We start from the raw sequence: 12,071 nt of genomic DNA on the forward strand, positions 1-12,071 counted from the left end.
AAAATTTCTACTTGTTTTAATTGCAAATTATATATGTCAATTACCTAATTTTGTGCAAAAAAAATTGAGAACCGGAGGGAAATGTTAAGAATCCGGATAGTGGGTGACAGTTTCCAGAAAATAAACATGTTTATTTGAATTATCAAAAATAGCTACATGCGTTTTGATATTACTTTGATTTATTTTGAATGCACCTTGAAGCTAATTTTTTTGTTTAAAAGATTTTTTGTGTCTTTGTTTTATCTCCATACTGTTCCCATTTTTCAGCTCCGTCAGTGACGTCACAGTGTTAGCCGACGAAGAAATTCATTTGATTTCTGTAACCGTTAGGGATAGGTGGAAATGTACATGAGATGATAGTGTAATTTGTACTCGATTTTGATGATTATTTCTTAAAATTTCTATTTTATACTTTAAGATAATCATTTAATCATCCATATTACTCGTTACATCTCCACATGTGACAACGACCTCAACAGTTGGATTTTTTGCGATAAGAAGACCACATTGTTTGAATACTGCTGTTTTGATCTATATTTCTTATGTATAAATTGTGGAACATAATAATTCCACAAATTCTCTTTGACCATTAGTAACCGTATAAAGGCTGAACATAAAGCCTAGACAGGACAAGGATTCACTAATTCGATCGTAAGTTGGTTGGATACCATATTGTATTTTTTGATAACACGTTCACTTGAATATTAACCGTTAAACTATAAACATGTATTTTATTCATTTTTATATAGCTAAATTTTTACAATGTTAATAGGTTAAATGTGGTTGAAACCACCATTCTGAAGAAAAGAGTTTTGAACGTGCAGTTTTCACAAATGTTATTTTACTGGTTATATACCGTCACCTGACTTGATATACTTGATTTTAACGTTATAAGTATAGTATGTACACATTTTTTTATGACATGTCTTGTGTTTTGGTATACAATGAGTATTTTTTCTTGAATGGGAAGGGGGTTCAAGTTATGCAAGGCAAAACAGCCAGAGGGTGGAGAAAATATGGCCGCCGACACGTGGGATCTTGCGCAGGCATGGTTAGGCAAGAGCAAATTATCCGAACACGATGTAATCTCTGAATTTCTAAAGACGGCGATTCAATGGTCTTTTACTTTAAATTGTTGGTCATCGAAGCAACATTTTATGATTTTAACAGTGCTAATTCTATACAAAACACGTAAACACGAAAATGTCAACAGGTGTCGGATATATGTAAAATTATAGTAAAGTACTATTTTGACAAAAATGCATATGCACAGTCGGGTTGCTCATCTCTCTCTCTCTCTCTCTCTCTCTCTCTCTCTCTCTCTCTCATTTTTGCATATATTCCGTACATTTTAAAAATTCAATATTTTGCACTCAATTATTTACATTTATTTATTAAGCTTTACTAAAATTAAGATTTAAGGAGTGGAGTAGAAAGTATTAATATTGTATTGTGCACTTTATACTGTAAAAACAATATAACATATTTTTAAATTATAAAAAATGAAATATTTGTCCATATTACACACAAAACAAGGTCTACCACATATTATAAACATAAACAACTTTTGAATTCCTATCCACTACTCATTCATGATCAAGGTCTCATTTGCAATGTCCTCATTATAGATGACATGCGACATGGTGACAGTTCAACAAGGGTGGTTTTTAGTTATTTTCTAATTTCTATGAACTGAGCTACAGGTGTGTACCCCATCAATACTGTCATTACCGGTATAGTAATGTACCATCTCCCACTTTGAATCAATGCACACGATGGATAAACTTACTCAGATATTATTTGTTTTTATCAATAATGAAATCATAATCTACATGTAGAGATGAACAAATTTGAGTTATGTACTGTATATTATTATACCTGGTATTATTTATTATGAAAGGATGTTGATGTGAGCATTTCATTCATTTATTACATGCGTGCATTGCTGTACATGTCGTGCAGATCCAGAAAATTTATTTTTTGGGGGGGGTGGGGGGTGGGGAGATAGTCCTTTTATGGTAAATGAATTATGTGAATTTTCCAGATCCATGCATGCCTATAATGTAACAATGAAGAAAACACCACTGAATTTTTAACTGTGAAAAGGTTTTAAGTAAAAAATAATACAGCATAATCCACAATTGATAAAAAAAAATTTAAAACTTATTAGAAAATTAAATAAGTCAAATTTAAAGTTTTAAACAGTAACAGAAAACAAAGATAGAGTTATCTTAATAGACATTAATGCTGTCATATAACCAATTCTTGCCAAGTATCTTTTCTTGCCAGTGCATTCACTGCGTTGTATTAATGTTACGGTATGAACACCTAACATATAGTGGTGGCAGAAAGTGGTACTGGGCAAGGATTGGTCTTTGGCCACTACAGAATCTAAAGTCTAGCACAGCCTGGACAAGAGATATTTTTACCAGATGTTCGCTTAGGCTTCATTTATTTACAGGGTACTCAAACTTTACTCAAACCATGTCTAAAACCAAAATTATTACTTGAAAATAAGAATTGATTGTAAACATTATGATTTAAGCCACTCCTCTGAAGTTGTGAATTATGGTGACATGGTCATGCTATAACTCCAAGGTACATGAATAAAAATTTGAATACAATTTAAAAATTTATATAAAAAAAATATGGGTTAGAATATTTTTTTTGTATGGCTTTTTAAGTTTATTTAGCTGATATAAAAAAGAGAAATATATATTTGTAATTATTAATTATTAATCCTCAAATCATAAGTATGTTTGGGTAACTCTGTACATGGACATATATAACTGATATGACGTTAGTACATGTATGTACATCTCTGCTGTGTACAGTGCCAATGCTGCACTATTTTAAAATTGGATTGAACTTGGAATGATCTTTTGCAATGAATTAATGAACATATTACTTACAAAACAGGAAAGAGTAGGTTATATATTTATAAAAGCTTGACATTCTAAAACGATCAAATGTTTTATGCAAATGTTTGATTCATTCTGATAAAAAATGTGTAGAGCAAACCACACATACACATATTTTCATTTCAGTATATAAATTCAAAGACTGCACAATTAATGTATTAAAAAATGTAGGCATATTTATTATCAGAAAACTAGGACAAAATCACTCAACAGACTAACCAAAACACAAAGTCAAATTGATAAATGGAGAACTTTTTTCAATTTAAAAAAAAATGTAATGAAGCAGGTATTTTAGTTTTATTGCCATTCTGAATAAAAGATTTAATGTTTTCATCAATAGAATTGGGTTATCCCCCTTTTCAGTTATTGGCTTATTGCACAACATTTTAAACAATCAGGTGATGGCAGATAAACTGATTACCGGTAATTTTTCTTATTTTGGTCCATATTTTTACCTAACCCCTGTACATTTGATGCACATTTCTTTGTTTATCAATGTCATTGAGTTATCCAAATACTTAGTGTTAGACTGTAATTATATCCACACTTTCTAAAGAAAGTTAAAGTATATTGTTGTTTTATATTTGATACTAAAATACCTTTTCTTTTTCTCTTTTCAGATTGATGTTGCATCCCATGTGGAAATCAACAATGGTTGATTAAAAGCCTACAAAGCAAACTTTTTACCCTGCTATCAAAAAATAATCAACCAGATGAAAAATATTAAAATAAAATGGTAATTTTATATGATAAAAATATTCTCGCCATAAACAATAAAAGAAAAAAAGCTGCCAAGTTGACAAAAAGAAAAGAGGAATGAATGTGGTGTGAAAGAGATGAATCGGGCCTTGCAGCAGATTTTTTTATTCAAAAAAAAAGATTTGAATTTAAATATTTACTATTCACATAATATTAGCATAATTTTGATTGCATTGGTCATTTTGATAGGATAATTCCAGTATTTTGAGTTCAGGTTGATATATTCTAAAGGTATGTATTTGACAAATTGAAAAAAAAATCATGCTGGGTCAAAGGTGTCGCACCTAACTTTCGAGAATGTGTACAAGACAACCAATATATGATAAGCATATGATGAGAATTATTTGCAGAAACTATGAAACAACAGTGCCACAAATAATAGATAATAACTTGGGCTCATAGAGAAAAACTATCCTTAATGTGATTTTGTTTTACAAAGAGACGGATATTGGCTACAATCAATAAATTGAAGTGCCACCGCCATGCAAATATTGGCAAGCAATTAAGTTTATAGTGACAAAAATTTAGACAGTTATTGCACAAACATAAAATTAGGACAGATATATATATTTTTATTTTGTTGATTTTGTTTTGGAAAGAAGGGGGGGGGGGGGGAGCGGGGCACAAGCATATGTTATTGAATTGGTCTTTTGACCCCACCTCCACCCCCTGGAAAATTCAAATGAATTAAATTTGAAAAGTAAAGTTACAGTAAATAGCCACATTGAGACCCCCCCCCCTCCCCCCAGGAAAAATTTCTTGATCTGTGCATGCTTTCTAGTCTATGAAAAATTGTAAATCCAAATGATAATGTGTGTCCAAAAAAAAAAGACTAATGTGCTAGTAAAGCAAAGTTCACTGGAGGTATCATCTTTTAGTCCCACAAGATATCTGAATGGCAAAATTCCAAAGGGCTTTATTTGGAAGACCCATCACATAGGCTTTTTCGTGATTCTCTCCCTTGAGACAAGTTATGAAGAGTAACTTTTGTTTTGTGAATTATGGGGAAAAAAAGGCATATTGTATTCTCTCTGCTTAATTTGTTTCCTAAAAAAACCTTTTTTTTAACTTATCTTGTAATGACATATTACACTTTGGCAACAAAAACGCCCAGAGGCTTTGTAATAATTACCATTATAGATGATAAACCCAGTATATTTCTATTTATGATACATTGTCGAGGATCTTTGGAACATAGGAAGGATATCTACTTAAATTTATTTCCTTTAGAGAAAAAAAGTCAAGGCGACAACTTTTATGAGTACTTGAACTAGACTTTAAAATTCCATGAATCTACACACAGAATACATTTTATTTATGCATTGCTTCATGCATTTGATAAACAGCATATACACATAACATCCTGGTTTATGGGGTTACTGATGGATAAGCAAACAATTTAGGACTTGAATATAACACCCTGTTTATCATTGAAAACATACAACTTGATATTGTAATAATTGGTATTAATATCTGACCGAGTTGTAAAATGAGAAAGACTTCTTCAAAAAGTTAAAATGTAGAGTGCATAAAGAACAGGTACTGGAATTATCCCTGTTAATTAATAAAAGAAATTCTGCATGCAAGGCCAGAAAAAAAAACCAATTGTGTGGAGGTCTATATCAACATACTGCAGCACACTAATTGGTATAAGGCCAAGAGCAAATTTTTGATTTCCTGCGAAATCAAAGGTCTGACTCTTCATGAGGCCAAAATATATACAGAAACACACATAATGGTCAATTTTGATGACCCCAGGATCTTGTAATATTAAAGATAGCATGTTAAATTATGGTTTCTGGAGTATATATAAATCAAATTGCCTACATAAGGCACATCTTGTTCTGTCAAAAATTTTAGTAGTTTATTATTGGGAGTAGACAAGAATTGAAATTCAAAATAAGATGAAAGAATAAGATAATGCAGCATTTCAATTGTAGAAATTGATCGATTACATAAACTTTTTACAGGCCCCAATAGATCCCCATCAGTTGTTAAAGGGATTAGCTCCCTTGTTAACTCCCAGTGGTGCTGTCAAAAGCCCAACAGAAACCCCTAGAATTGTTGGCTTGATGAAAGAAGCAAACAAACTTGTTAGCAGATGCGTTTACATCAACATACTTCGAGCTACAGAGTCTGAGAACACTCTTGAAAAGTAAGATTCTGCACACCGTCTACATAGCTTTTACAGTGTAATATGATAAAAAGTCAAAGTTTACATGCTGTATGTTTTTGTTACTTATTTTGTGTATGCTTTTGGTGTAGGTTTATAGAGGTTGGAGGATGGGAGGTCCTCAACACATGGTTACAAGACTGCAAGGAATCGGAGAATTACCCAGTCCTTATAGAAATGCTTAAAGTGTTTCATCAATTGCCTGTCACAGTAGAACTTCTAAAGAAAAACAACTCAGCAAAGACCATCAAAGCCTTTTCCAAAAGTGAAAATGATAGTGAGTTTCTTTAGATTATTCTATCTTGCTTTGTTGACTAAAAAGGCTATGATTTTCTCAAATATTATTCTTTTTGGAGCATGCTGATTCCATTTACATTTGAACCAACTGAAAGCATTGTTTGTACTTTTCATAGCGGTGAAGACTATGTCCGCAGAGATAGTAGACAAATGGATGGAAAAAGTCAGAGGAAAAAATAATGAAAACTCAGGTGAGTAAAACCTTGTTTCACGTAACCTTTGATCAGTGTGAAGTGTTTCATACATACATGGAAAAATCATGTTAAGCTTCACATCTACCATAATTTCACTGTTTATAGGTGATTCCAAAAAGAAGAAATCTGACAAAGAGAAAAGTAAAAGAAGTGACAAAGATAGTGATGAGAATCGAAAGAACAGTGATAAATCTAAAGACGATAAACATTCCAAGCAAAGGAGTAAGGAAGAAAAAAGTGATGGTGTGATTAGCAAAGATTCACTGGGGGTGGTCACTCAGACAAATGGACTTAAACTTCATATCAAAATAGAAAGACCTCCCTCAGCTGACAGTGACAGATCAAAAACCGATGCCAAACCAGACAAAAAACGGGCTTCCACAGTAAAAAGGCCCAACACAAAGTTCAGGTCAACAGGTAGGGTCATTTGGCATGCAGTAGCAATATAGCTTACATAAAAGATTTTTAAAAAATTTCTATGTCATTTTATAATGATGATTTTCAAGTTCATAAAAATGATTTTCTGCAGGCTTAGAGGAGGACTTAGTCACCAAGCCAATAAAGAAGCCTTCCAATGACCAGTCCAAAGCCCAACCAAAAAGACAAGGGTAAGAAAATATCTACAATGAACTCATTCAAAAACCTTATTGAAAGACTTTTGAACAATTATCACTGTGAGATTATTGACATTGACATCTGAATTTGATATACTAGAACCGGTATTTGTATCATCAGGTCAGAACTGAAACCCAAAGATGAGCAGCCTCCAGGAAAGCGGTCACGGTTGGAGGGTGGGTCCACAGAGGAGGCTGGGTCAGAGCAGCCACCCACACAGTCTCCGACCACTGCATCCCCTGCCGACGTACACAAACAAATCAAAATAACACCCCCAAAACCCAAAAGTAAGTTAACTTTGTAAAGAAAAAGAAATCTGGATAAAAGCAATGAAGCTTCAACAAGCCTAATTCACTTTATTTGTACATAAAAAATGCATCTTCACAAATTATGGTTGGTATACACATGTAGCTTTCTACATACGTACCATAGCCGTTTCATCATCATCATACATGATGTATTAAAGAATTGAATATTTGCTTGAAATATGTCACACCATGTTCAACCAATCAAATAAAATGTTTTAATTTAGCTTTGTATATACATGTATTAGCAATAAACAGCATGTTTTATATACATGTACCAGTAAATCAGAGGTCAATCTCTAACCATACTTTCTCATATTGGTCAATATTTTAATGAACTTCAAGATGTCATGTAGTGTTAAACATGTTATCAACGGTTTGACATGCATGTCTATTTACATTTCCAGCTGTGATACACGAGAGTACAAACTTCATTGACTCTCTCTTACCGGACCGTCCCACTGGAGTCATACGCAGGAAAAAGAAAACGGGGGCTACTGTCGCAATCACATCAGTGCCTGGTGCTGTCAATAAAACTGGTCCCCCAACCCCTACTACTGCCAAACCCCCAACGCCAACGTCACCCCATGTTCCAATCTCACCAACAACTGCCATCAAAAACACACTTCCTATCGTTCCATCTGTAAGCATATATTTACCTATATGGTTCAATTCTATGCAAAACAATCATGATCTTCTCTGTAATGAGAAATATACTTTTTAAGATTTAGACTTGAATAAGCTTAAAACATTCAAATGTTTTAACAGTTTTATAAAGACACATTGGAGACACCTACTGAGGAGAAACGAAGCCCCAGTCCTCCTGAGCTTGACAAGAGAAGCCCGTCTCCCACTGAAGACAACAAAGAGTCTGCCCCTCCCACTCTAGAGGAGACCAAAATGACAGAAGATGTAGAAATGACAGATACTACCAAAGATGGTAAGTTTATGGATGTTTTCATTGAGTGGTGCAACATTGATAAGATAATCCAAGGCTTCTGTGAAAAGACTTCTCTAGCATTATACAATACATTCTATATAAATGATAAGTAGAAAATGTAATTAATTAATGACTTGAAAAATAAATCACAGGTGCAGAGACAGGTGAGGAGTCTATGGACACCAGTGAAAAGTCGGAGGAAGTCAAAGGTCTCCTGACTACTGGAGCCACAGGAAAGAAGAAGAAGAACAAGAAAGTGTCCTGGGCAGAAGACTCCAATCTTAGAATTTTCCACTTCTTTGAACTGGATGAAACAGAAAGAGGTAAGCTAAAGTTCTGTTACCTTGTATGCAACAAGGGCAGTCAATGTCCAGTAAACTAGGGAATTATTTTGAGGTGTAATTTTGTGCTGAATTTTATGTATCATTTTGTGTCTTTATAGAAAATGTAAATAGACCAAAAGACTTCAACCAGCTGAAGAAGCAAGAGGCACATTTGGATAGAAAGGTAAAAAAATCTGAAGAAAATATCAAAGCTATTTGACTACTATACAAAGAGAAACACTGTGTTGATAAATGACACTTTTAAACTCAACAATTTGATTAAAAAGTTTGTACTTCATTTGAATTGAGAAGTAAAAAAATATTTAAGTACAGTATTTTGTAATGAGAGAATTTGAAGATGTATTTAATATGTGAATTCACAGTTTATAACTTGGGTTATTATTTAACAGGTGATGGAATCAGCCAGACGATCAACCAAAGATAATATGAATGAGGCTACACCTGTAAGTACTAATTTATATATAACTTACCATCTTCTCTTGATTTCAAGTAATTGTGACACTTTTTTGTGATTTTGTTGAAATAGAATGAACATGTGTATTTTGTTTCTGTAGTGGAGGAGGCCACCTTTAATCACCGGGTTAGTGACAACTGTGGAGCCAGGATCTCTAAGTAAAGAAAAACAGATCCAGAAAGAACGAGAGAAGGGGGTTCTACAGGCCATCTTCTTTACCAAAGAAATGTAAGTATATTTGAGCAAGCATTCACACAGGTACAAATTTTGGGAGGCTTCATGGTAAATATTATCACTAATTCATGAAATACATCTTATCACTGATTCATGAAATACATGTACTTTCTTATGTATGTTTGATATGTTGACAATGAATTAGAACTTAATGATAATATCATTTATTGTAGGCTTCCAGACACCCCAAGTGAACCAGATCTGGAAACAGTAGAACCAGCTGATCCAAAGTTTATTCCACTGGAAGATGTATGTACAAGCATTACTTATTTTCAAATATTTTACAAGTGCTTTCAATAGAATTAGTATACCAAGTATTCTTCAGACAAACAAATTTACTATTTAATTTTCCTTATATTGACATTGCAGGAGAATTCTACTGGGGAAGAAGTTATCTCCCATGAAAAACCAACAGTACCTGTGTCCACTGGTGCGGGTGCACCCCCTGACCCAAACTCCCTGTTTGGTCAGCTCAATCTACCTCCAGATTTGGCCAATGTACTTCATTCATTCCAACAGGGAGGGACTCTCCCACCCAATCTTGACCAAGGCAGTGCCCAGAATATACTGGCCTCCATGATGGTGAGTAGACATTCTAATCTTGTGCCATGAAAATTTTTTATTTATTGATCAGTTTTATAATTATAGATACATTGTATGAAAATTTTTTCTTTGTCACTTACAGGGAACTGTTGGGGATCCAACCACTGGGGATGCTTTTGAGAAACTGAAACAAATTCTTGAGCCCTTCCAGTCCATGCAAAACCATGGAGGTATTCATTCATTATCTTTTAGTTAACTCTCTAAGTCGTATATAATTAAGTTAGAATGTATAATTCATATGATAGACAGGTTCTAATCAACCCTCTTTGTTTTGCAGTGATGGGACCTATGCATCCTCCAGGCCCAATGAGAATGATGGGACCACCTCCAGGGGGGATTTTAGGAGTAGCTCCCCCAGGATTCAACCCAATGATGGGACCAGGAGGCCAGAGATTTCCAGGTGTGTAAAATTATCCATTACAGTCCTCTGTTTTAGAAACTCTATGTTGAAAATTGTCACTGTTTGGGATGACTATGTTTACATTTTATTGTTGGTATTGTAGGTGGCCCTGGTGGTGATGAATGGGGAGAGAACATGATTGGAGGACCACACATGAGGGGCAGAGGAAGGGCAGGGATCCCTATGAGAGGTGGAGGTTTACGAGGTCCACCTCCTGGAGTACCAGGAGGTCCTCCAATGGGACCTCCAATGAGAGGAGGAAGAGGAGGCAGAATTAGACAAGGTCAGTATTGCTGATATTTTATGAATACAACAGATTAGTTAGTTATGTAACTATTTTAATGTGCAAATTTGTTTAATAAGTATGTTAAGTATTTCTTTAACTGATGGTATAATAATGAATCATAATTTTAATATTTATTTTCTTTTCAACTTTCAGTGACGGGCGATCGAGCCGTATGTCGACATTTTGCAGCAGGGGGCTGTAGGAGAGGAAATACGTGTTCATTTCTACATCCTGGTGTTAACGGTCCCCCCGTGTAGCACAACCAGTGCAATACACTTACTACTGAACTTCATCGCAAGGCAAAACTTTGCCCCATTGTTCATGAAATGTGTATTGGAATTGTGCACAAAACATTTTCAGTCAAAGAAGATGGAGAGACCAATTTGTACAGGCCAAAATCAAAGATTTTTTCCAATAGAATTTATACAGAGCTGCCATGATTTATAACATGACATAATCAAAGACTTCCTAAGCAAGGATGTTATTAAAATGCAAATTGGATAAACACTTATTGAGGGTTAATTGTGACCCCTGCTATTTTGATTTTTGTTACGATTACATAAGGTTGTAAAGCCAGAATAATATTTTGCAAATACTGGAACATAGAATGTTCATTGGTGTTCAGTGCTACAACTATTTGGCAATGGCTACCCTATCAGTGGATGCTGGAAATTTGCTTTGGGCTTTTTGAGATGTGGCATTATTATTTGTACATGTCAATAATCATGATTTTGATGATATTATGTATATAAATGAAAGGAAGATGTACATCAGTGAGATGTTGGTATGTGTATGTATCAGTGAGATTCAAGATTGACAGGTGTGAAAGTTTATAATGGATGACAGTCTATATTGTGTGGGAGATGAGCCATTGTGTGACAAAGAGAAGAATTATTACGTGTTAATACTCCATCTGATGGAGTTACTGTTCTTGTTACAAACTTACATACAGGAGATGCCAAAAATAAAAAAGAACTCAACATAAAAACTTGCATCTTGGTCCTTTCTTGTCCAATTTAAAGATATTTATGCTCTAACAAAGACCATTTTTAAAAAGGAGAGAGTCTTGGAATAATTGTTGCAGGTCTGCCATGTTTTATGACCTTATTTAGAATTTGTAAATGTGTTGCATATCATCTGTAGGGAAATAAACATAAATTGTGAGATTCATTATCAACACCCTGAAAATGATTTTTTTGGCAAAAATCTGCATGACAGTAAATGGTTTTATTAAGCTAATGTTGAAATCCATGGACCCTGCTTCAAGATTTTTGTTACAGTCTCGGTTGATCATATAGTGCACAAGCTACTCTGACAAGAGCGTCAAGTGGCAATGTTTTTACTATCATATGAGTTTTGGGGGCCCCTACTCAAATTGTGAAATTGTTGACCCTTACTTAGGGATTTTCATGCAAAAATGGGTTCAATCACTCATGTATAATGATCATGGAAACAGAGTGTAAGATAACCGTGAAATGCATGAACTCATTGTAAGAGAGGTAACTCGCACTGGAATATACACATTTTACACGTATTTGTGGAGAAG

At 34.2% G+C, this 12,071-nt stretch overlaps 1 protein-coding gene across 1 annotated transcript; it reads left to right on the forward strand.

The window, feature by feature from the left end:
* Positions 1-303: 303 nt before the first annotated feature.
* Positions 304-11,517, forward strand: LOC105327467 (serine/threonine-protein phosphatase 1 regulatory subunit 10). Its single transcript, XM_011427965.4, has 20 exons — positions 304-651; positions 3,542-3,657; positions 5,651-5,835; positions 5,946-6,130; positions 6,267-6,341; positions 6,450-6,761; positions 6,874-6,952; positions 7,080-7,246; positions 7,672-7,907; positions 8,033-8,204; positions 8,357-8,527; positions 8,647-8,711; positions 8,938-8,991; positions 9,103-9,230; positions 9,410-9,485; positions 9,606-9,818; positions 9,922-10,009; positions 10,117-10,239; positions 10,343-10,522; positions 10,679-11,517. Exons 2-20 carry the CDS (start codon positions 3,655-3,657, stop codon positions 10,780-10,782), a joined length of 2,616 nt encoding a protein of 871 aa, XP_011426267.3. The 5' UTR covers positions 304-651; positions 3,542-3,654; the 3' UTR covers positions 10,783-11,517.
* The last annotated feature ends 554 nt before the right edge of the window (positions 11,518-12,071 follow it).

Source organism: Magallana gigas, chromosome 2 (genome assembly GCF_963853765.1).
Source record: "Magallana gigas chromosome 2, xbMagGiga1.1, whole genome shotgun sequence".
Taxonomy (NCBI): domain Eukaryota; kingdom Metazoa; phylum Mollusca; class Bivalvia; order Ostreida; family Ostreidae; genus Magallana; species Magallana gigas.